General features: G+C 45.4%; 1 protein-coding gene across 2 annotated transcripts in view; it reads left to right on the top strand.

Moving 5' to 3' along the window:
* PSMD11 (proteasome 26S subunit, non-ATPase 11) overlaps positions 1–23,651 on the top strand; it is a 28,252-nt gene extending 4,601 nt beyond the window's left edge. The window contains exons 1-13 of one of the 2 annotated variants that reach the window (XM_034755898.1): positions 2,552–2,598; positions 4,999–5,173; positions 9,597–9,668; positions 10,029–10,086; positions 10,546–10,740; positions 11,785–11,929; positions 12,341–12,401; positions 13,838–13,900; positions 17,219–17,344; positions 17,955–17,990; positions 20,121–20,172; positions 21,983–22,125; positions 22,259–23,651. In XM_034755898.1, coding sequence (XP_034611789.1) covers positions 2,567–2,598; positions 4,999–5,173; positions 9,597–9,668; positions 10,029–10,086; positions 10,546–10,740; positions 11,785–11,929; positions 12,341–12,401; positions 13,838–13,900; positions 17,219–17,344; positions 17,955–17,990; positions 20,121–20,172; positions 21,983–22,125 — 1,158 coding nt within the window. In that variant the 5' untranslated portion in view covers positions 2,552–2,566 and the 3' untranslated portion in view covers positions 22,259–23,651. Of the gene's footprint in view, positions 1–2,551; positions 2,599–4,998; positions 5,174–9,596; positions 9,669–10,028; positions 10,087–10,545; positions 10,741–11,784; positions 11,930–12,340; positions 12,402–13,837; positions 13,901–17,218; positions 17,345–17,954; positions 17,991–20,120; positions 20,173–21,982; positions 22,126–22,258 lie in introns of those variants that run through there. The other variant, XM_034755897.1, reaches the window with a different exon arrangement.
* Positions 23,652–25,111: the final 1,460 nt, after the last annotated feature.

The following is a 25,111-nucleotide window of genomic DNA, read 5'->3' as shown; positions in this document are numbered from 1 at the left end:
CTGCGGTCCTGGTCAGTACTGCAGTCTCTTTAAAAAGTGCTGAGGGGTCTGAAATAATAATTGATCAGTTTTAGATCTGTTCTAAAAGTCAGATGTTTTATTCCCCACTTACATAAATAAGTACATATTTTGGCTTTTTCATTTATATGTTGGTATAAATTAGTTATGTCTGGGTATTCTAGACATTTGCCACATCCTGATTTGCGATTGAACATAGCTTGTGACAGAGTGGATTGTTTCCAGTGTTGCCCTAAATGCAGAGAAACTGTTCCTTTCTGAACTGGTAACTTAAGATGACACCAATACAAAATTAATTCCCTCCTTTAAAAATAAAGCAGAGTTAGTTGTAGAGAGGATTGAATAAACTGTTCTAGGTATTGCTGAGTCATAAAAGTTGGAGACAGGAGACTTTACAAACAAGGTAATGCACTTTGGGTGACCTCCTAGGATGGCTGGTTAACGGGATTGCCACCAAACCAAAACATTCTCAGTTGAGACTAGTACTAATTTTATAAATTGGTGCTTGATTGAAAGTCAGGATTTTATGTACCAGATGCCCGCTAGTGAGAACAGTAAACCTACTACAGCATCCGAAGAAGTGAGGTTTTTACTCACAAAAGCTTATGCCCAAATAAATCTGTAGAACTCCTTGTTGTTCTACTACAGCAGTGATTCTCAAACTTTTGTACTGGTGACTCCTTCCACAGAGCGAGCCTCTGAGTGCGACCCCCCCCCCCTTATAAATTAAAAACACTCTTTTATATATTTAACACCATTATAAATGCTGGATGTAAAGCGGGGTGGGAGGGAGGCTGACAGCTCGCGACCCCCCACATAATAACCTCATGACCCCCTGAGGGGTCCTGACCCCCAGTTTGAGAACCCCTGTACTGCAGCAAGGGTGCTCTGAAAGATTGGGAAGGAAGAGCAGATTTACTAGCACTCAGAGAAGCTCATTTAGTGCATGCACCTGGATCAGGACAAGCTGAAGGTTTTGGGCTTCCCAGGGCTGTGCTGGGAGGTGGAGGTCAGAAGAAAGAGATGATGCCTCTTTCTACTCCCCAACCTGGTGGAAGTGACGCTGCTATTTTTCTGTCATCCGCTGTGTGAAGATAGCAAAATTGAAAGGGTGTGTGTAAATTACTCTTAGGCTAGATCCTAAATTGTCATCTCTTGTGCCTTCTTCCAGGTCCTTTGTACATAAGTTACGCTAACTTTCACATCAGGCTGGGGCAAAATACTCCCTGCAGTCTAAGGGTCTACACTTATACCTCTGAATTTGACCTCCCCACATTTCTGTTTTGCTGCCTAAAAACAGTGAAATTTTCAAAAATCTCATCAGTTTCATTGTGTTATAAACAGCAGGAATGAAACAGCTTAAATTTATAAATTTTGCTCTACTACTGGTATTTTCCAGAAGAAATTTTCCTCTTGTCATTGGTATTGCTCTTCAGTCCTCCCAAAAGCCTTGGTGAAAAGAGGATTTTAAAAGCAGACAGGGAATTAATTATAACTACTGCAAAACAAATTGCAGTCAAAGATTTATAGCATTTCAGCCACACTGATTGACTCCCCCAAATCCCCTAAGGATCAAAGCTTCCTAGTTTCCTGACTGAGAACCCAAAATGTCTCCAGTACTACAGTAGGGAATGCTATGCAAAGTTTGCAGCATAGGTTCTAGCGAGTGGGAAGTCTCCTACAAATTCTGGACAATAATTAAAAATCCTAGGGGTGGAGTGAGGTGATCTACAGAACCTTTCTTCTCTAGGAAATTAAGATCACAGACTCAAAAACAGTTTAGGAAAGGAAGATAAAGCCTGATTTGGTAGGGCTTGAAAGTTAGAACGGGCGCTCATGCCACTAAACTGCTGTTAACATGAAATAAATTGATAGTCTCTTGCTAATGGACGAATGTTCTTGTTACAAAAAGCATTGTTGCAGTTGACCCATTGTCATCTGTCTTGGGAGAGGCTAAGAAATAAACTGGCACAGGGACTAACTTACCCCTTCATCAATCCAATCTTATACTGTTGCTCATCACCATAGGATTGTCATTGTTCCCTCAGGTCAGGGATTTGGTGAATGGCACTGTAGTGTGTGATTGCCTTTTTCCTGTCACGGAGCAGCAGACTTAATACTTCATGGCTGCTGTTCACCAGTTGTCTAGGGCTGTCAGTCACTCCCTCCTTACCAACACTACGCTTACTTAGAAAGTACTAAAAACAGTTAGCAGTAATTCCAAGGGAAAAGAAATTTCTGTTGGAATTTGCAGCTTCTTGGCATGAATTTATAATCCCTCCGCCACAAGTTAGTAAAATGTATGGATTTTATTGTCTTGCTCCCAGTGACTCAACATTTTAGGCCTCCTTTTGAATCAGATCTCTAGTGAAATAAAACTTGATGAATTACCAGGCGGGGTTGAGCAAGGCTGTTTAAATCAGGTGCAATATTTATGTTCATTGAATGTTTAACCTGAAAATCCTGTTTTTTTAGGAATTTTGGCCTATTAGCATTCTGCATCTTTATGCAGCTGACCTAGGTTTGAGTTGGTCCTGACCAGCAGGGGATGCTGCAGAGGCATTGTGCCCAGGAGATGAGGTAGTGCCTTGTGTTATTTGAGAAACTGATGGATTTTGAAGGGGGGGCTTAAGAAGACAAGAAATTACTAGCTAACTTAGTCATATGACCCAAAGCTAAGCAGGCAGGATCATGTCTGGAGGGAAATGAGCCTTGCCTGATATGTTCAGTGGGAAAACAGTAGTGTCTTCATGCCATCATTGCATCTGCTGTGTCACTTCAGCCTATGTGCTCCCTTCCTCCTAAATCCAACGGGCAGATCCAGAGGCAGCCCTTTTAACTGCAGGAGGGAAGATTATGTTAGAGGTTTTATTCTATATCTGGCAAACTTCTTATTTGTTGTGGCACTGGGAGAAAAGGCCATTGTCAGTTTATTGCTGTTGTGATGGGTTGCATTCCTTATGAGACAAGCCATTGAAGAGATATCTTTGCCTTCTCCCTATAATGACAAGTACTTTTACCTCTCTTAGGTGGCTTATTAAGTTTAGGAGCTTTCAGTGGAATGAGTCTTAAGAATGAATGCCACCAAAATCATGGTCCGTTAAAGCTGTTATCTCTTGTTACTTCCACTGCTGGCCTGTGAAGTAGCAATAACGTTATTTGTTTTATGAAAAGGCCAGGACACTAATGAAAATTCCTGGTCACTGTAGATTCAAACATAGGAGAAATTCAGTCAGTAATAACTCCTAAATTGGAAGGATCTTGCGGAAAGTGATCTCAGGCAGATTATGAGATTAACTGCTGCTTTGCCATGCTCCCCATGTCAATCCTAGCAGTGCGTTGTGAACATACTCACGACTTGTGGTGCCCAAGTATCATTACAAGAAACAAACCAGCTTGCATTGAACTTGAAGAGACACTTAATCTTAATAGGCTTCATTTGTGCTAAAATGATCTGCTTCCCATGCATGGAAATGGTAACACACCACCTTTACCAAGTGGGATAGAATACTTTTAAATTAAGCATGGGATAGAATTCAATATGTTAATCTGGTTTGTGATGTAATTATTGATTTAAGGGTTTAAAAATAAACAAATGTGAACTCCTCCAAAAGTATGAGGAAACAATCTACACATTCTTGTAGAGCTGGGAGAATTTTTATGCAATAACACAAAATATAGTAATACATACAGTATTAAAGAATATTGTTTCTTGACTATCTTTATTGGACTCCCAAAAAAACTGAAATGTATGGGAAGCAACAAGAACTTAATGCACTTTGTATAGTAATTTCAATAAAGAGATTAAAAAAACAAACCTTTATCCAATTCTTGGATTTCAGTTTTCTCCTTTTTTGGTTTAAAGTAAGAATTAGGAATTGTAAAGTGATTATCTGGTATCTTAAACAAATTGTGCAATCGTAGTGTACTATTGATAGTCCATAGCTGTGCCATTTTTTACTGTCGCCCTGTCAGATTGTGTAAACTAAGCAGTGTTGGGTGTGGTCAGTACCTGATGGGAGATTTAAGATTGTGCAGGAAATAAGGACACACTTCCTTAGAGTTGAGCCAGTGCCATAGCATTCTGCTAGGGGGTGCTGTGCTGCTGGAAATGTCATCTTTCAGATGGAATGTAATCGGACACCAGGACAACTTGTCACTATAGATCCCATTGTGATTATCACAAGAGCAGAGCTGTTAACTCTGAGTCCTGGCAAAATTCTAATGGCTCTGCCTTCCTAAATCCTCCAGGTAGTTCAGTTGGATACATCTTCTCTTCCTTTCCTAAACTGATGTGGTGTTTTGTGCAGCATTGAATGCTCTCGCTGTCACATTCCATCCCAGTGTAGGATTAGGTGATCTGTATTGTATAGCCCATATCTGTTGGGGCTTCACGACACTAAATTGAGATGCACTACATACGTGTAAATTAAGAGAGAAACTAATAAGCAGAGCAGAAAATGAGTTTACTGGAAAATAAGTTAAGATCTAAAATAATGCACATGATGGAAAATGTATGTAAAATTTCACGTTCATAACTATTCTTTCTGTTGAATGTATATTATGCTGTGAATCTGACCTGTCTCTTGTGAAGATGGATGAGGGAGGGTACATTAAATTATTAAACAAGAGCAGGCAAAGAATACACTTGCATTACAAACTCCATTGCCCCTCTTATCCAAAAATCTCAAAGCACTTCTCAAATATTAAGAGTCTTAAAACACACTTGAGGTAAGTATTGTTATATGATTTTATAAATAGGCAAATTGAGTGGTTTACCAGAGGTCCCATAATCAGTCCGCATCAGAGCCATTAATAGAACCCAGAAGTCTCTGATGTAACTACTATACACTCTTCCTTGGGAATCACTTACCACTGACTTACAGGAAGGATATACTTTTCTCAAGCATTGGTATAATAAATATTGCTGTGTGTAGACCCAGACTGCAATATAACGTTAAACTATTGTGTGTCTTGTAGTTTGAATGCCCAAATGTTGTTCTTTCATGGCTCGTTTGTCCTGAATACAGAACTTGGAGGACTTCTGAAGTATGTTCGACCCTTCTTGAATTCCATCAGCAAAGCAAAGGCAGCCCGTTTAGTCCGATCTCTCCTTGATCTGTTCCTCGATATGGAGGCAGCTACAGGACAGGAGGTGAGACCCCTTGAATTCAGACAGGAGCTCATTCCTCAAAGGCTTTTACAGCACTGTCAGCTGATCTGTTCTGCTGTCCAGCGAAGAATTATTTGTATTGTGTCACAGGACATGCTCACTATGTAATAAAATATTGGCTACTCTAAATCTAATTCAGGCGTAATTATGTAAACTGAAAGAAATTACTTGATTTTCTAGATGCCTCAATATGCTAGGAATGAAGTAATTCCTAGCCTGGACTATCTAAACTTCTGAGAATCATGTTGCCTGCTATTAAATGTACAGTTTTAGTAACTTTATATAGTGTGATCAGGGTGCAGAATGTTTCATGAGGTGCAGTATACCTGCTCCAAAGAGCTCAGTCTGTAGGCGCAGTATGTCACAACACATGACCAGAGTGGTGAGTGCCTGGAATGGTTTATAGAATAATTGGGTTTTATAAAAGTTTTAAGAAGGTGGATGGAGCTTGGTGTATATTACTTACTATCTTTCAGCGTATGATCTCAAAGCACCCCATATCGCAACACCTCTTTCAGGCAAGTATTACTCCATACTACAGATTGCTCAATTGAGGCACAGTGATTTGCCCACAGTGGCAGAGCAAGGAATGGAGCCCAGGAGTCCTTTGTTTCCTTCTCTAATCCATGGATGACTCCATCAAGCATAGTCAATCTCTATTTAATGTAGCTTTCATCTTTTCCCTGAGGAGACTACCTCAGCCAAATAGATCTCACCACTAGGAAAGGTTTCACAACATTCAGTCTAAATTAAGCCTTTGGTTAAGTTTCATCCCATTTGCTTTAGCTCCCCAGGCTGGGTTTCTTGGGCCAAGTGGTTAATTCAGCTGTTTTAGGAGGTGTGTGCAACCAGCCTCTGAGTCTCCTCAAACTGGGTGACTGTAGATTTTGGTATCGCTGATGCTTTCTGCTGGTGTGGGGTAGGAAGTGAGAATGAGGGGGACTGGGAAAAATCTGAGCAACTATTATGGAAAGACTAGTACATGTTCAAGTAGTTGGAGAAATCAGTCCGGAAAGAAGGACACAGTGAGAGGCAGACATGACTCTGCTGATGAAGCGAGCACGGTACTGTAGCCGCATCTCCGAGTAATGCCTGGGAGATGTCACCTAGTTCAGTCAAAATATTCCGCTCCAGACATACTCGGGAGCCAGGGCTTAATTTGTAATGAAAGAGGTGTCAGGGCAGAGGCAATTAGGTGCTGGGCTCAAGCAATTTTTTTTACTTTCATAACTAATGCAGCAAGCCCAGAGGTGCCGGGGCTCTGAACTGCCAGGCCCAGAGGTGCCGGGGCTCTGAACTGCCAGGCCCAGAGGTGCCGGGGCTCTGAACTGCCAGGCCTAGAGGTTAGGCATTGTCGGGAGGCAAGCCACAAAATAGCTTTGTATAGGGAAGAATACCACCGGGACTCCAACAGTAAAAGTATTTTATTGGTGATTCTTTGCAAGCCAGAAGAACTACACTGTTTGACCCCAGGATGATAGAGTCTGTATGATTAGCAGTTAGAAAAGAATTTATAAGCCAAATATGCTTGATAGGGAAGCATGGAGAAACGAAACCCTATGATGCCAGTTGCATAGTCATCTTAGAGATCAGGACAAGGAGTCAAGAAATCTAGATTCTGTTCCCAGCACCTCTACATACTTGTGTGACTGACAAAATGTCACTTCTCTGCCTCTGCTTCCTTTCTCTCTGAAATAGGGATGTTGAAAGGTTTAATGTTTATGAAGTACTCTTGGATGGAAGGAAATGCAGAGAATTCTGAAGTATTAGTGTACTGTAGAGATCATTTCAGAACTACAGAAACACTACCACCTCTTGGCTGGAATATGGTAGCTGCGTTGCTGCTCCAGAGCTAATTTGGCAGGGATTCTTGGGGGGAAAGTGATTTTTGAGTTAAAGTTCTGGCTCTGGTACTTCATCCTCCTCTGGTCTTGGGTAACTCATATAATTAAAGGATTGAAAAACTTCAGACTTCTACAAGCCAGAGGCCCATATAATTTGGGGCACTATTAGCAATGGCCTGTGGCAACAGCTCAGTGAGAAACCCAGTGACCCAGTTCCCAATTGATACGAAGGGCAGGGATTGCTGGTCTTGGATACTGCTCAGGGCACCATCCTTTGTCTCAGCCGCTGGCTCTCGCTGTGTAGGATTAAACTGGGCTGTTGGAAAAGAGCTTGCTTTCTCATGTGCCAGAGCCTATTGCCTGCTGAGGTGGCTTCTGCCCTCCTTTAGTTTCCATTTGTAACTGATCCTTGCTCCTGAATATCTCCCAGGCCTGTCTCTGCTGCTGATCATAGCTTTCTCAAGCAGCAGATACGACACTATTCTTGTCAGTTTCACAGCTGCTCCTGAATAGCAGAGCTGGAACTGCCCAGAGTAGTCTTGATTTCATGCTACAGCTTTTCGAGAGAACTAGGAGCAACAGTAATAGCATTGGAGCCAGGAAGAGATGTTAACACTTGGGATTTTCTTCATAACCATAAGATCTAGATGCTTAATTTTCTGCTCCGTCTGTGGCAACACAGACCATGGGGAGTTCCTCTTCATTTGTCTTACAGGATGACACCTCAGCAGTCGTCTGGCTGTTATTTTGTGTCTTCAAATTTTGTTTGAATCAATATAATTAGAGTCTAAAATCATGATTTTAAAGGAAAAACACCTCAACTGTGCCTTTTGCAGCAGTGGGCTTACCTGTGGGAACAAGTGCATTTTGCTCTCACTAGGAGAAACCTCCACTATTGCAGCAGAGATGTCACGTTTCACTTCTGGTGTAGTTAGGGTGACCAGACAGCAAATGTGAAAAATCGGGCCGGGGATGGGGGGGGGATAGGAGCCTATATAAGAGAGACCCCAAAATCGGTACTGTCCCTATAAAATCGGGACATCTGGTCACCCTAGGTGTGGTCATGTTGAGGCTACAAAAGGCTTATGCTAGAGAAACTCTTATCCTCTGGGTTCTTTTTGAAATACATGTAATATACAGTAGCAGACAGTGATTAGCAATCATGACACGAGGTAAATTAGTGATAATAAGTAGTTTATATTCTAAATGTAGCCCTTTTATCTCAATTCTTGTAACATTCCCATGAGGTTATAACATCTAGACAAATTAGACCTAAACAAATTAGAGGATTGGGCCAAAAGAAATCTGAGGTTCAACAAGGACAAATGCAGAGTCCTGCACTTAGGATGGAAGAATCCCATGCACTGCTACAGACTAGGGACCGAAGGGCTAGGCAGCAGTTCTGCAGAAAAGGACCTAGTGCTTACAATGGATGAGAAGCTGAATGAGTCAACGGTGTGCTCTTGTTGCCGAGAAGGCTAATGGCATTTTGGGCTGTATAAGTAGGGGCATTGCCAGCAGATTGAGGAACGTGATCATTCCCCTCTATTCGGCATTGGTGAGGCCTCATCTGGAGTACTGTGTCCAGTTTTGGGCCCCATACTACAAGAAGGATGTGAAAAAATTGGAAAGAGTCCAGCGGAGGGCAACAGAAATGATTAGGGGGCTGGAGCACATGATTTATGAGGAGAGGCTGAGGGAACTGGCATTATTTAGTCTTCAGAGGAGAAGAATGAGGGGGGATTTGATAGCTGCTTTCAACTACCTGAAAAGGGGTTCCAAAGAGGCTGGATCTAGACTGTTCTCAGTGGTAGTCGATGACAGAACAAGGAGTAATGGTCTCAAGTTGCATTCGGGGAGGTTTAGGTTGGATATTAGGAAGAACTTTTTCACTGTAGGGTGGTGAAGCAGTGGAATGGGTTACCTAGGGAGGTGGTGGAATCTCCTTCCTTAGAGGTTTAAGGTCAGGCTTGAGTGAGCCCTGGCTGGCATGATTTAGTTGGGGATTGGTCCTGCTTTGAGCAGGGGGTTGGACTAGATGACCTCCTGAGGTTTCTTCTAACCCTGATATTCTATGATAAATGCATGCCTTCTGCTTGGTTCCTGCTACAGTTTCATTTTACAGAAGTCACACAAGTTTAATACCCTTGAGGTGGAGGTGTGTGCATTAAGTTGTACCTAATGTGAGGCTATGTTTTGGCTGTATATGATCCCAAGGTCAAGGCTGATTGAAACGTACAGGATAAGTATGTCATAATTGACTGTACTGTGAAATCTCGGCTTCTGAGGTCATTGACTTAAACCCGCGCCTCCTTTCAGTAAGGTTAGTATTAGTCTGTAACAGATAACTTGGTATTTAGCACAGGCCTTTGGACCTATATGGTAAGATTCGCCTTATAGGCTAACTGCTGTTGAAATCAACACCAACTTTTTTCCATTTTATTTTGCTTGTCACTGCAGTGTATAGAACAGTGATTGAGTTGTTTAGGTTGGATGATCTTCCTGTAACAAAGAGAATGGAAGAAGAGGGTTTTAAAAATTTCTTTTTTGTTCCCCCTAAGGTTGACCTGTGCTTAGAGTGTATTGAATGGGCCAAATCAGAGAAGAGGACTTTCCTACGCCAGGCTCTAGAGGTATGATATGTGTGTATGGATACAAAGTATATGGTTGTATTTTCCACTTGACAGTGTTTGTAAATGCAGAGATTTTTTTTTATGTTCCCAAGAACTGTGCAAATGACAGGACAACATGATTATTCTAAGATTTGTTGCCCTTTATGGGGAAACTTGGACAGAGATTTTTCTTGGTGGGAGAGTATTTTCCCCAGTTGTTTAGATCCAGCAGAGCTTCCAGACAGTATTTGGAATTACAGTACAAAGCAGAACACTAACATAGCCAATAAGTGCAAATTAATGAGAATACCAAGTTTCATTTTGCAAAATCTGTTACCTTTCTCTGACTTTCCTCACAGCGATTCTTTTTCTCTTCTCCAGGCAAGGCTGGTGTCTTTGTACTTCGATACAAAGAGATACCAAGAGGCATTGCAGCTAGGTAAGTTGCCACCAGGTGGCAATAGTTCACTGCTTCCAAATTAAAAATGAGGCTGATATGGGGAATGATGAGTTCTGTTATGTACAGGACTGTGTGAGTTCTGTTATGACCAGTCTAGTAGGGACCCAAAAACGTTACATTCTCAGTGCTGTATCAAATCTTCCATCTTAATAACTGGTCTCCTGTCCCTAGTTCTGTCATATCCCACTTTGATCCAAAACTACTGTACTCTGGATCCAGACTGAACTGTTATGCTTCCCGTCCTTCATTTTTTTTTTTCTTAGAACCACAGAACGTGGGCATGAGCACCGTGGACTCTTCCAGGCACTGAATGCATGTCTGAAAAGCAGCATTACTTTGGGGAAGGAGCTGTTGTCCACAGTGATCTTGATTTGCTCCCACTGATCAAAGAGCTGTTTGGAGCAAGTTACAAATGCTGTTGTTCATGTCTCTTGCCAGGATCTCAGCTCCTGCGGGAGTTGAAAAAGATGGATGACAAGGCTCTCTTGGTTGAAGTGCAGCTATTAGAAAGCAAGACATACCATGCCCTGAGCAATCTGCCAAAAGCAAGAGCAGCTTTAACCTCTGCACGAACTACAGCCAATGCAATCTACTGCCCACCCAAACTGCAGGCAGCACTGGACATGCAGTCAGGTAAAGCCCTTCGAGAGAAGGGGGGTCCAGCATCAGCAGACTGTGATATGGCTTCTCTGTCTGAAGTGACAGCTGTGGTACTTCATGTTACCACAATTGAAATGCTGTCAATGTGATCAAGTTTGTAAAAATTTGAGGTGCTCACAACTGATCTAGATAACAATTCCTCCACCCTCTGATCGCCTTGGTTTGTACGTGGAGACTCATGCTTTCTTAAACCCCTTTCATTGCTGTGATGTTTTTGAGAGCGGCAACACTGCATACACATCAAACCCCAAAATGAGTGGTTTAAAAATAAATTGTGGGGTTTTTCTTTGCCTTCTGGCTCTTAAGCCTCCTGGGTGCACTTGGGTCATATTTTCAAGCTTTATAGGCCTTATGGCTGCAGAGGAAACTCTTGAAATAAAAGGTTAGAATGTCATGTACTCACTTGACTTCAGGAGCTGGAACTTTAAGTAAAACACAGAATATCATGAGATTCATAATAAAATCTCACAAGTTGGCAACAGTGAAAGCTCTAGCTCTGCTGCTATTCAGGGAAAAGCAAACAGCCATTTGTTGCAGCTGCAGATTTCCCTATTTAGTCTAGTGTAAATTCATGCAGCAGTTCAGTTGCTCACAACCTCTGTCTGACCAGGCAAAACTGATTAAGTCATTTGTACTAATGAGCTTGCGAAGATGCCTTCAACCTGCCGTTCCAGTGGTCCCATAACTCTTCTAACGTATATCATTTGGAGAAGCTAGTACTGTAGACATTGTCTAAACAGACCGAGGAGGTGCAACATGTTTCAGCACTTTGTTGCTTGTTTTATCTTGCTAGAGCCACAACTTTTGTGCGGGTTTTTCTGAGTTTGCTATCTATCTGTTTTACTCTACTTGGAAGAGAGAACTAGGGTTTAGAGGACTTCAGGAATAAGTAAGTTTAAAGGAAAAGTATCCCTTGCAGTAAAGTGCAACACGCAGTGTTAAACAGCCACATTTTCATCTGCCTCCAGCTGAATGCAGAACTGAGTTTGACTTCTGCCTGTTTTTCCCTCTCAACAGGTATTATCCATGCAGCAGAAGAAAAGGACTGGAAAACAGCCTACTCCTATTTTTATGAGGCATTTGAGGGATATGATTCAATTGACAGCCCAAAAGCCATCACTGCATTGAAATACATGTTGCTGTGCAAAATCATGCTCAACACGTAGGTGGCACATAGGTTGTGGGAGGAACACTTACATTGGAGCAGGACAGGAATTGCCTATTCCAGTCTCATAGCTAACCACACAACTGAAGCAACCACACTCAGCCAGTGCTGCCGCCTTCTTTTTTTTTCTTTTTTAACTAATTCAGAGCTTCTGTTTCTTTAATCTTCAAGCCTTGTAATCTCGTGTCTCCTGGGAATGCCCAGGTTCTTATTAGAAATTACGTTCAAGACATTTTAGTTTTATAATGGAAAACCTGAGCGAGATGATTTTCATGAGCACTTATGTGGAGGCATGAGAAAGTCAGGAAGTTTGTGGCTCAGCTGGAAAAAGTAACTGTTAATACCTGTATTTAGAACCACAGTGAAGCTTGTTGAGTAAATGCTCTTTTCCTTCCCTTCTCTCTCCAGCCCAGAGGATGTGCAGGCATTAGTGAGTGGGAAGCTTGCTCTGCGGTATGCAGGAAGACAGGTATAGCAAACTCTCTCAGCCTTTCAGTCTTCCTTCATTAATTGATCTTTGACTATTAGCGGTAAATATGCCCAATGGCCTGTGCTGGGATGTTAGAGGGGATGGGATCTGAGTTACTACAGAGATTTCTTTCCTGGGCGTCTGGCTGGTGAGACTTACCCACATGCTCAGGGTTTAGCTGATCGCCATATTTGGGGTCGGGAAGGAATTTTCCTCCAGGGCAGATTGGCAGAGGCCCTGGGGGTTTTTCGCTTTCCTCTGCAGCGTGGGGCATGGGTTGCTTGCTGGAGGATTCTCTGCACCTTGAAGTCTTTAAACCATGATTTAAGGACTTCAGTGTTCCATTGCATAAGATACTGCTGGATACTCCTATTGGTTGTCTCTCCACCCCCTGCAAAAAAAAAAACAACCCCCAAACGCAATCATGGTATCTGAGCACTTCAAATATTACTTCCTGACCCCACGGAGGTGTTATCCCCATTTAATAGATGAGAAAATGAATTGCGCAAGGCTGCACACTGTTAGCAGAAGATGTGAGAACACAACCCCATGTCCCCTGACTTCCAACCAGTGCCCTAACCACTAGACTACACTTCCTTTCTAATGCAGCTACGCTGTCTGAGTAATGCTGATTAACTTGAAAAGTAATGTTTCCAGCTTCCCCACAGTATATAGTATCCGTTTGTTTGGGAGAGTCTGCTGAAATGTTCTCAATTAAGTGGGATTGGGAGGGAGCAAAGCACATTGTTAATCATGATGGGGTGATCTGAAAGTCTGAATCCTTGCAATATGCCAGGCCTAGCATATCTTTACCAAAGCCATTTTAGTTCTTTATTAGTACTGATACTCAACTCTAACATGCAGGGTAATGTTTCTGTCTACAGTTCTTCTTTCCTACAGTTACTAGGAAGATGAGACATAAAAAATTCTCTCGCATGCAGGAAGTGCTTCCTGTCATACAGCCCATGTCACTAGTATGTCTACTGACTTTCCCCCCCCCCCCCCAACCTGAGACCACGTAACTGAGGTGTGAAATGTGATTTAACTGGCTTAAAATACCTAAATTTGCACTTTTGAAGGCAGTACTGAAATGTGCAAGTTGCAGAACTGCAACTGAAGTTACTCCCTGTGTTCAACCTTGGCAGGAACTGCATCCTTCTGCTGCAGCTCTCAAACATTACAGAACTCCAATTCTTTGTTAGCATGAAGCTGTTGTGATACTAGGTGACCTGCAACTGTTGGGTTTTTTCCCTTCCTCTGTGGTCAGCTGATGTTCTTGTTCTGTGTATATGGAATTAAACAGACATGAGACTTTGTTGCAAAGGGAACATTCCCCCTTTTTGTAGTTAAGAACTTTCTCTGTGCTCCATTCAGCTGGCAGAACGTTTTTCTGGACACCCCCAAATACTAACACTAGCCCCATTTTCTCTTTGCAGACAGAAGCTCTAAAGCGTGTGGCACAGGCCAGTAAGAATCGATCGCTGGCAGACTTTGAAAAGGTAAGTGAGCAGGAAGACTCCAGATGGGAAGAGGTTGCAAAGGACTGTGAAAACACGGAAGTTTTAGTGCTCACGATGGAGCCAAGCTATAGCAGAAAGAATGTTCTTGTGGTATTTGCTTGAGTTTGAAAACTAACTTCATTTTGACCATATTTGCTTTCCGTGAACAATTAAGTGGTCTAGTTCTTCTAGCACTAATTTGTGAGAAGAAATTGAAGCTGGAATATTTACTGAAAGACCATTTTAAATTGCTTAGTTGATTGTAGCATTTGTGCTGTTCTGGCTCAGTACCACATGATTTGCATAACAACATGAAGTTTGAAGCCTGAATACTCTTAACAAACCATTTGCTATTAATATGAAAAGGGAGGAAAGTTGGAAACACTGAATAATGCAAAATTCTCAAGAATTACCAGCAGAGGTGAAACTTGACAAATGACCACATTAGAGCAGAACAGAGCAAATTCCTATGCTGAGGGACAGAGCAGTGGTCCTGGTGCTCTGTAAACTTGTCCCCTTCTCCAGCCAAGAGAGGTCCAGCTTAACTGTGACCTTCAGGACCCTGCTGCTATTCATGTAGTTGGTCTTTTCTGACCAGGGAGCTACTAAATTATGGAAGATGGGAACTTGTGTTCACCGGGGATTAGGCTGAAGCCTACAGACTCAAGTCACAAGTACTCTAAAAAGGCTACTTTTAACTCAGGGAATTCTTTGCTAAAAATTAAAAATTCTGTGCACAATGTTTTAAAACTCTGCAAAATTTTGCATATTTTGTGTCAAAATAACACAATATAATCACACAATTTTCAATTATTTTGGTAATTTATTTTAAAATACCTGTCAGCAAGTACGTGAATAACAACACAGACGACAAAAGATTCAGGATTTTTTTTTTTTTTGACAAATAGATTCCTTAGTAGACATATCTATATGGGTCCACAGCAAGCGAGAGGGACAGAATCTTGCATGCCCAACCCTGCCCCCCAATCCAGGGGTGGGGCAAGCAGGCTCAGCCCAGCAGGATCCAGGTGTGGAGGGGCTTAGTGTGTGTGGGATCAAGGTGTGGGGTGAGAGGGTTCTGTGTGGGGCAGTCTGGGTGGTTCTGTGGGGAGTCCGGATGTGGTGGCGGGGGAGGGCAGATTTGGATGCACAGGGCCTTATCCAGTGATGAGCTCCCAAAATCCTAATAACCGGGTCCTCGGCGGCATGGCGGGGAGGGGGAGGGACCTCCACTTGCTCCGGGATTTCAGTGGCGGGTCCTTCACCCGGAGCAAGTGAAGACACTCTCACTCTCACTCGCTCTGCCGCCGAAGACCTGGTAGGGAACCGCACGGTGAGTACAAGCCCCACGTGCCTATCTCTCTTCCCCACAACCCACTTCCTGCCCCCGACTGCCCCCCTCAGAATCCGCAACCCATCTACCCTCCCCCTCCCCCCCCGGCTCCTTGTCCCCTGACCACCTCCTCCTGAGACACCCCACCCTAACTGCCCCCCCCCAGGACTCCACCCCCATCCAATTTGCCCCGCTCCCTGTCCCCTGACTGCCCCGACCCCATCCACCACCACCCCAACAGACCCCTGGAACTCCCACGCCTAGACAACCCCCTCCCTCCACTGACCGCCCCCACCCCCAGAACCTCCGCCCCCTCCAACCGCTCCCTGCCCCTTATCCATCCCCTCATCCCAGCCCCGGCCCCCTTACTATGCTGCTCAAAGTGGCAGGAGCTGCAGAGCTGACCAGAGCGCTGGCAGTGCAGCGTGCTAGGGCTCTGCAGGGATGGGAGCGGGGAAGCCTCCCCAGTTGGGAGCTCAGGCAGGCCGGAGAGGACGGTCCTGCGGGCCGGAGTTTGCCCACCTGCCGGCCCCTTTATAACCGGTTCTACGCTGGCTTCTAAATTTAACAAGCGGTTCTTGTGAACCGGCTCCAGCTCGCCACTGGCCTTATCGGAGGGTTCATTGCGGGGATGGGACTCTGGGGGTGGGCAGGCGATCCAGGTGAAAGTGGCTGGGGCTCAGCAGAGGGTTTTGAGTTGGGGGGGGCGGGGGATGGGGCTCAGCATGGGGTCTGGGTGCAGGGGACTCAGCAAGGAGGTCCATGGGGTGGAGGGGTCTGGGTGTAGCTGGTTGCAGCTCAGCGGGGTGTGGGTCCAGGTGTGGGGTTCGGTGGGGTGGAGCTTGACGGGGTGAGGGTTTGAGTGCGGGGGGCTCAGCAGGGAGTGGTCTGGTTGCAAGAGTGGGGGTTGGCAGGGGAGTCTGGATGCAGTGGGGGGTCCAGATGCAGAGTGTATGGCTCAGTGGGGCAGGTCTGGGTACGTGGGGGGTTGGGCAGATGGGGGCAGCTCCCCCCACAGTGACTCCTCCTGCTGCAGCTGGGGAGTGATGGGGGCAGGAAGCAGGGTGGGGGTACTGAGTTTCCTGAAACTGGGGGAGGTTCCCTGGGGTGGGTCTGACCCAGCCCTGGGAGCGGCCTGTGCAGGTTAAGAGGAAGTTGTCTTCTTGCCCCCGCCTGTCCAGCTGGCCGGGACTTGCAGCTGGAGCCCGGTGCACAGTAGGAGCTCCCTGTCAGGGTGTCCCCAGCTCCAGAAGCACCATGAGAGGGAGAGAGTCACACCAGCCCTGCCCCCTGAGGTGGTGATCGGGCTGCTCCCGATGCCCTAACCAGATATTCTCTTACCCCCTTTCCCCCACCCCCACTGCCTGGGAAGGGTGCATGAATCAATTTTTCTGCATGGCGAAAGTAAAATCTGCAGGGGGTATTAATTTTGCACTTGCACAGTGGGGAAGAAATCCCCCAGGAGTAAATTCTGTGGCTAGTATCCCCTTCCTTTCTTCATTCTCCTCATTCCTGCATAAAATATTCCTTTCTTGTAAGCCTGAAGAAATCCACTGCCTGCTCAGATTTCCATTCATTTGAAATGATTTCCCATTTGGATACTTCCATTGCTTTTTTTAAAAAATTGATCTTCCTGGACTGAAGCCTTTTTAAAGAGTCTTCGGGAAGAAACACAAGTTGAGGGGAGAAGAAGCAGGGGCGGAAAGCTACCCTGTTATGCCAAACCTCTCAAAGAGGAGAACAAATGCATTTGCTTACCTAAGCCTCTGGGTCACATCATTCTAAAGAATGTGAAGAAAGATACTAATCAGCAAGGCTGAGGTGCCAGATACTGACGGTCTGGCTAAAGTAATGCATAGTAGCAGTTTAACATCTGAGGGAGGCTATAGTCTGCCCTGACAGGTGGTTGGATTTGGCCCAACAGGTCTCCCGTCTTCACTATCATCTCCCAGCCTAATTATTTGTTCCCCACATGTCTTCTGTAGGCTCTGACCGATTATAAGGTGGAGCTCAGGGACGACCCCATCATCAACACTCATTTGGCTAAACTCTATGATAACTTATTGGAACAAAATCTGATCCGAGTCATTGAACCCTTTTCTAGAGTACAGGTAAGTGTTTTTTTACTTCTGGCAGCTTCTCCCCCCCCCCCCCCCCATCCTTGGTGTGTGAGCTTCTTAGACACAAGCAGGGGGCTGCTAGGTGAAGTAATCTACAGTGGTAGGGAGTCTTTTGATTCACTCAGATGAGTTCTGCTGACCACTTGGTGGACTGGCACTTGAGAACATAAGTTGTCACCTTCTGCTCAAAATAACTGGCTGTTAAAGGGCTGAAGAGGGAACCTCCAAAACTGTCAAAAGCATGCTCTTTCATTTTTTCATTAAGCTCTAGATGGGCATGTTTGTAACGCCTTGATTGACAGTGTTCGGCGCTAAGGGGTCGGCCAAGGCATGGGTGAGGCTGGAATCATACCAATCTTAAATCTGGACTGAAGCAGTGAAATGATGACTCAGCTGTTCAGTTTGTGGTCTGTCCACCTTCAATTCGAATTGTATTGTGGTCTGAAGTCTAAATGAGATGAAGCAAAGGAACCCATCTGGGGTAGATGGCTGGAGTATTGAGTTGTCATGTAGAAAGAACCCGTACCTTGTTGTTCTGTCGTAAAAGCAAAACTAAAGCTTGACTTCCTGTATCTGTATTGGTCTTTCTCTCCCTTTATAGATGGAACACATATCCAGCCTCATCAAGCTCTCAAAGGTAAGAACATGGCTAGAAATCTGTGGGATGGTTTAGTAAGGAGGGCAAAGAGACCGAGGGGTCAAATGACCACCATGAAATAACTCAGTGCATTAAACCTCCAGGTGTGGGCAGCTGCACCACAACTAGAGCAAATGCCACTGTTGGGAAATCCTTCCTGTGTTGGGTGCACTCACCTCTATTCGTTTGCTCCTGGGCCCTCTGTAGGCTGCTGACCTCGCTAGAACTCAGCCCACCGGCCAGGTCTCTCACAGGCAGTAGGCATGAATGAGCCCTTTCCGGGGTAACAGAGGTCCAGCCATGACTGTCATTGCGCCCTTGATAGTGTCTTCAGCCCTGTCTCTGGGCTCGGTTCTCAGGTTCTTCTGGCCTAACTTTAAGTTCTTCCCTGCCCTGTTATAGAGCGCTGCCCCAGGACTTTCTTCCTGGAGACTTTGTCTTCACTGATTCTCACTGCCCCAGCTGTCCAGCCAGGTCATCTCTCAAGTTCAATCCCCGGGGCGGGGAAATATAACAGAGATCACCAGTCAGTCAGTCTGCCTGCCCTTACCAGAGCCCTTTCAATTCCAGCCCTCTGCTTGAGCTTCTGAATGAGGCATATCCCCTCCTCGGGGCTTAGGCCACTTCCCCAGTGGCCAGTGAGGGAATCTGGACCCACCCACTGCTCCGGGTCCCAACCCAGGGACCCTTTAGGTAGCAGCCATGTACTGCTTCCTTAACTTGGTTGCTGCTACATTCCCTGGTTCCCTTCCCACCTGGCATCTTCACCTCTGTCCGTTACCTTAGGGCAAGAGTCCTCAGGTCCTCCTGTTCCCAGGTTCAACTAATGCAGCCCATCAAGCTCCCTTTGGCCAGCGTGGACACCCTTCCTTGCACCTTTGGCCCCAGTCGGGAACTGTCCTGCTCAGGCCCTGAAGCTGCTTTTTTCTGCGCTTTCTGGGCTCTGATTGGCTGCAAGGGGCCTCAAAGGGCCTGGTACACCCCGTCACACACACCCTTGAGGGCAGGGGTTCATATAAGATGCTTGCAGTGTCCCTTTTGCTTAGGGAGAGATGGGCTTCCCTACAAAACCCTCCTTCTGTCCCCAGGTCCTGCCCCTGCCACTCCCACCACTTGCTGACTCTTCTACGTTTGAAGAGTCTGAAGGAGCTTCCCTATAAGTGCTGTAGAATTTTCCGTGTTCTAACCCGTCACTGAATCCAGCGTAGCCCTTTTTAATCCAAATGGCAGTCCAGGGGATAACTGTCATGGAGCAGCTGGGCCAAAGCCTTCTAGAAAGGTCCTTGATTTGACTGGAAAAGCTCTTAAAAGGTAGTGGGTCAAACTAGTTGTTCCCTTGACTGGAGTTTCACCAGGGATGAACTTGGCACAATGACTGTACAGATCCCCACTCTGTTAACTTCCCGTGGTGCATAAAAGGAGACTCTCAGCAACATCTCAGTTGGTGTAAGTCTTAAGTCTTGCTCTCAAGAGCACCCAGAAATGCCCTTGCCCCAAACTGTCCGAGAGGCTCTAATCTCAGAGCTGCCATGTCAGGTGATGGAGAGTGTCTTACTCATGGCCACGTGCTTGCTTCCACCATACAGCCTCGTTTCCAAATGGTGCGCTCTGTAACTCAGCCCTTGGGCACTAGCGCACACTGGGAGCCCAAACATTCCTTAATTGTGAGTTCTACTAACATAGCAGAGAGTGGAGAACAAAGGCCTGACTCCCAATGGGCCACTTGCTGGCTGCATCAGGTCATCAAAGACTGATGCATGGTGAAGCTTAGCTAACTAGATGCTTGCTGAGTCAAGCAGGAATGCCCCAAATCCCCTGCTGATTCCAGTAGGTATGAAATGAAGATTGTACTGTATTTCACAAAAAGGCAATAGGTCACTTGGGAACTCTGATCATTAAAAGGTGGTTCCTGGTCATGGTTGCTCTGATATCCTGCTTTGCCTAAAATTGACTGACTGTAATTGCAAGCTAGTCTGTATGTGAGATCTGACTTGCAAAGATATTCAACAACAAATGCTGAAATGTTGCTTGGAGGCATTTATCTTTATCCTGCCACGTCTGTGGGTTGAGGGTAGTAAAATCCACTGCTCTGCAGTTAGCTTCAAGAGATTATTTCTATTACAATTTCAGGCTGATGTGGAAAGGAAACTGTCACAGATGATCCTGGACAAGAAATTTCATGGTGAGTCTCTGCACCCTGTTGGATCTTTCCACACCTTCCACTCCATTTTTAGATGAACAAATGAAAGAAGCTTGTGCATGTTCCCTTAACTGCTGTCTCTCTCCAAAACTTAAGCATATGCCCTAGAGTGATAACACTCTAACTCCAGATGATGCTGACAGGCCTAGAACGCAAATAGAGGTACACAGGGGAAAATACTGAAAGGATTATGGGCTGTATCCTGGAGGTCCTGAACATTTTGGTAGCTATGGCTGTTCAGCCTCTCTGACCCACCTTCCTCTGACTTACCTTGGGACACCAACTGACTAGTGGGAGCTCCATTGGTGCCCTGCATGCTCAGTAACGGCTTCCACTCGAAACCAGAAATTTTTTGCAAACTCCTGGCAAAGAGCTGAAGGTCACTCTTCCATCCACCTCATGCTGGAGGGCTAGTACCCACAGGGGTAGGCAAACTTTTTGGCCCAAGGGCCACACCTGGGTGGGGAAATTGCATGCAGGGCCATGAATGTAGGGCTGGGACAGGAGGTTGGGGTGCAGGACGGGGTGCAGTGTGCAGGAGGGGGCTCAGGGCAGGGGGTTGGGCTGCAGGAGAGGTGCGGCAGAGGGCTCAGTGTAGGGGGTTGCGGCGCAGGTGGGATGCGGCAGGGGGCGCAGGGGGTTGGGGTGCAGGGAGGGGGTTGGGGTGCAGGCTCTGGCCTGGTGCCACTTACCTGGAGTGGCTCCGGGGTGGCAGCGATGCGCAGCGGGGCTAAGGCAGGCTTCCTGCCTGCTCTGGCCCCGCGCCGCTCCCGGAAGTGGTCAGCACCACGTCCCTGTGGCCCCTGGGGGTGGGGTGGGGGGCAGAGGGTTCTGCACGCTGCCCTCGCCTGCAGGCACTGCCTCCCGCAGCTCCCATTGGCTGGGAATGGGAAACCGTGGCCAATGGGAGCTTCGGGGGAGGTAGCAGGAAAGAGGTTCTCCTTTCCTGAGTGCCCAGCACAGAAAACCAGTCCTCCTAGCTTAGCTGGGCAGAATGAACATGGGATAGCTCAGTGGGACAACCATGTTGATTAGAGAATGATTAAAGCATTGTGGAAACAGAATACAAAAGGGGTAGAAAATACCTTTTATTGGTAAAGGGATCAAGAAAATGAAAGGCTCCCAGCTGCTGGAGTCATCATCAGAGAATCAAGCTCGCTATACTGATAATTGGAGATGGGTTGGAGATCTCCCCCCTCACCCCCCCGAGTAAGATTCCCCCCCCTCCCCTTTGAAGGCTGCTCTCGCACAAAGTGGGTTTCCAAAGTGCTGCCTTCTGGCTCCCCTATTCCACATCCCCTGCAATGTTGGGAAAGTGTTGCAAAGAGCATGTTAGCCAGGTGCCGGGGTTAGTACGTCAGAGGAAATCCTGACATCTTTCCTCCATGCACACTGTGATAGACTTACTGTTCTCTCTAGCATGTGCCTAGCTAAAACTCGGAAGGCAGGGAAACCATTTTTATAAATGTTTCCACCGAAGCACTTGTTTTGTGTTGTAGAACCGCGCCCCAGTCCCTAAAACTACCCTTCTCTAATATGTAGCTCTAGGGTGAGAGAGATGCTAGGGGAGCAGTGGTCACAAACCGTGGCTGGAGGGGCAAGGCCAGATGTTTAATATGGGGAAATGGCTGGATAAATGCCAGTGGAAATGAATTCCACACCCTGGAGGCCACCACAGCTAAGGCACAAGGTCTGACCTGAGACTTGATGGCTGGATCTGACAGAAGAAGTCCTTGAAAGTCTGTCTCGCTCACACGTGCACTGCTGTGTAACCAGAGCTTTGTGTTTATAGGGATCCTCGACCAAGGGGAGGGAGTCCTGATTATCTTTGACGAGCCGCCAGTAGACAAAACGTACGAAGCTGCTCTTGAGACTATTCAGAATATGAGTAAAGTAGTGGATTCACTCTACAACAAAGCCAAGAAGCTAACATAGGTGAGTGGGTGTGCGGAGCCAAAGCACACAACTGCTCAGGTTCGTTTCTTTTGGCTCCTAAGCCTAGGTACAGCGTGTGCCTATGCTTCTCGCTTCCTTCCCCGTGATTGACAGTGGCTCTTTTCTCTTGCAGAGTTGACTTTGGTAGCTGTCATTTGGAGAGTGTGTGTGACAGGAGAGTGAAACCTTTGGGAAAATGCTAGGAGACTTTTTTCTTTGTTCTACTTTTCGCTCGGAAAGTTTTTAAACGTCCTCATCCGGTGCATCTTGTATTCCATACGATGCGTGTTCCAGTTTCCATGTAACGTTTACTGGCCAAACTTTGTATCGGGGGGGAAATATTGTTTAAAAAAAGAGGGATTCTAAATAAAAGGAAAAAGGCTTACACTACCTAAACATGTGCTTTCCACTTCCTGAGGGATGGCAGAGAGAGTAAAGCAGGGGCAAGGTTTTATCCTCAATAGCTACCCAGCTGCCGAGGAAACAGTTCCATTTCTTCCCTCTACTCTGGAATCGGAGACTTACTGACAGTGTATAAGAAGCCACGTTTTACTCCATTTGTACTGAACCAAAAAACCCTTATGTACAGACTGCTGGTTTATTTTTAAATCTTAACTAACACCTTTAATATCCCCCAAAGCAACTCCATATTGACTCCCAGAAGCCCACACATAGGGAACCCACTTCAGAATCGCCACTGATCTAGAGGAGCTCAACGGGTAGAAGTAACGGCTGCAACTGTCTAGATCTAGGCCAGCTTCTAACAAAGGGAACAGCACAGGTGTCCCCTGGAGGCCTGTATTGCATGCTATTGTTTTAAAATAGACTAGACTCTAAATGTTTTAACGCCCCTTCCTCCCCCCTGCATTGTTGGGAAGAACAAGTGAGCAGGATGTTCACCTCCCTGTGAGAGCCAAGTGTCCACGAGGGAAGGCAGTCTGCTAGCATAGGCACTGATCAGATTGTCATTATGCACCTCTGCTGTATAGTAGATTTCCTTAAACATCTGATGTAAGACAAATCGGCCCCTCTGGAATGAGCTTGTGTAGCACTCGCTAGTTACTGTTTCAAAGTGATATACGTGGGAGGTGGAGCATGGTGTATTCCAGCACGTTTCATTTTATGGTGCGATTACGAGCAAGGTTTTAATGCAATTTGGGCAGTGTAAGCTTCTGCATCTGTCGTGCTGATCTTTATTTTCCTTCCCTTCTGTCTCCCTCTCCATGTTTTCTTACTAAATTTATATTTTATAAAAGGATTCTGTTTTATCAAGAGAGATTTTGCCTTCACACTAAATCTTAGACTGGCTGATTTTTTTTTTTTCCCCCCCCCCCCCCCCCCCCCTGCTTTCTATCCACATATTTTAACTTTCTCTGGTATTTTTTTAAACTCTCCATCTCATCCAGTTGGTCACTGTTTGGGTTTTTGGCACCATCAATATCAAATGTACAAACGGTTCTTGCTAACCAACACCAGGTATATCTGATGTTCAGATGAGTTCCAATAAAGTAATTTTTTTTTCAAAACCTGTCTCCTGTCTTCAGCTGTTGAAGCAGAGAACATGCATATTTGGTGTTGTTTCTTTTGGCCAAGGGGAGTAAAGCTTACAAAGCAAGCTGCATATCCATCCAAAGTGCACTACATTAGGTGATGGGATATTATTTCTTTCTGAACATCGAAGCTTGAGGGAGCATGTTTTAAGAAGCGTCACATGGGTCTGCAAAGCAAAATAACTTTGTTTACCTGTAATTGTTTGGCCATGACCTTTTAACCTTCCTGGAAAACGTTCCAACCCCTTGCAGCTGTAGAGAAACGGAGCCAAACTTTGGAAAGCATAGTAATGCAGTTCACAGGCTTTTCTAAAGCCCAGAAGAGATCTTTATTATCTCATGTGATCTGCATAACACAGCCTGGATTTACGGGTGAAATACTTGCATCAGGCCCCTCACATCTGGTTGAGCGAGAGCATCTCTTTTAGGAGGAGACATCCAATCTTGATTTAAAGACTTCTACTGATGATGGATCCACCATATCCATAGGTAAGTTGTTTAATAATTTCCCTGATTGTTAAAAATTTGCTTCTTACGTCTTGTCTGAATTTCAGCTTCCCATCGTTGTCTCCTGTTACACCTTTCTCTGCTCGATTAGAGTATTCTACTGCCAAATCTTCTCATGTATGTATTTCTAGACTGTGATCTAATCATCTCTTAATCTTTTCTGGAATAAGCTAAATAGCTTGAGGTTCCCAAGTCTCTCACTGAGGCGAGCTTTTTGGACTTCAAATCGTTCTCATGGCACTTTTCTGAACCCTTTCCGATTTTCACACTTTAAAAAGGATATTGGTGCCCCCAGAACTAGATGCAGCATTCTAGTGATGGTCTCATCAGTGCTGCAGAGTTAATACTACCTCCCTATTCCTACTTAATATTTCCTTGCTTATACATCTAGGGATCACATTAGCTCACTTAGCCATCACATCAGACTAAGAGCTTTGGTTGGTTAGTTTTAGGGTTGCCAACCCTCCAAGGTTTTTCTGGAGTCTCCAGGCATTAGAGATTAATCTTTAATTAAAGATTGACATGTGGTGAGACCTCCAGGAATACATCCAATCAAAATTGGCAGCCCTGGTTGGTTTCCTACCGTGAGGCTTTTAGAGTCCCTGCTTTCCGGAATACAGTTTTCCGTGTGGAAGGTCATCCCACCAGCCTCCACTCTTATTTTACACACACAGGTCTGTTCTACAACATTAGCATAACTGCACCTCATCTGCAAGGCTTCAGTGAGTTTTTTGAGTGAAACTTTGAATCTGTATTTCCAGGCTTTCCAAAGGAGTTTGTGGATTGCAATGTTCTCTTAAAGCACTTCCCAAAAAGCCCAGTGACCTGCCATCTACTGCACTGCCAGTTGCATGAAGCTTTTCCCCTGGGATTATTGTAGTTTTGATTAGCTGCAGGGCACTCTTAAGCAGATAACCCACAAACTGGGG

The sequence above is a fragment of the Trachemys scripta genome, chromosome 23 (assembly GCF_013100865.1).
Source record: "Trachemys scripta elegans isolate TJP31775 chromosome 23, CAS_Tse_1.0, whole genome shotgun sequence".
NCBI classification, from domain to species: domain Eukaryota; kingdom Metazoa; phylum Chordata; order Testudines; family Emydidae; genus Trachemys; species Trachemys scripta.
The sequence above is the reverse complement of the archived record's forward strand: the minus strand, read 5'-3'. Positions and strand labels throughout refer to the sequence as shown.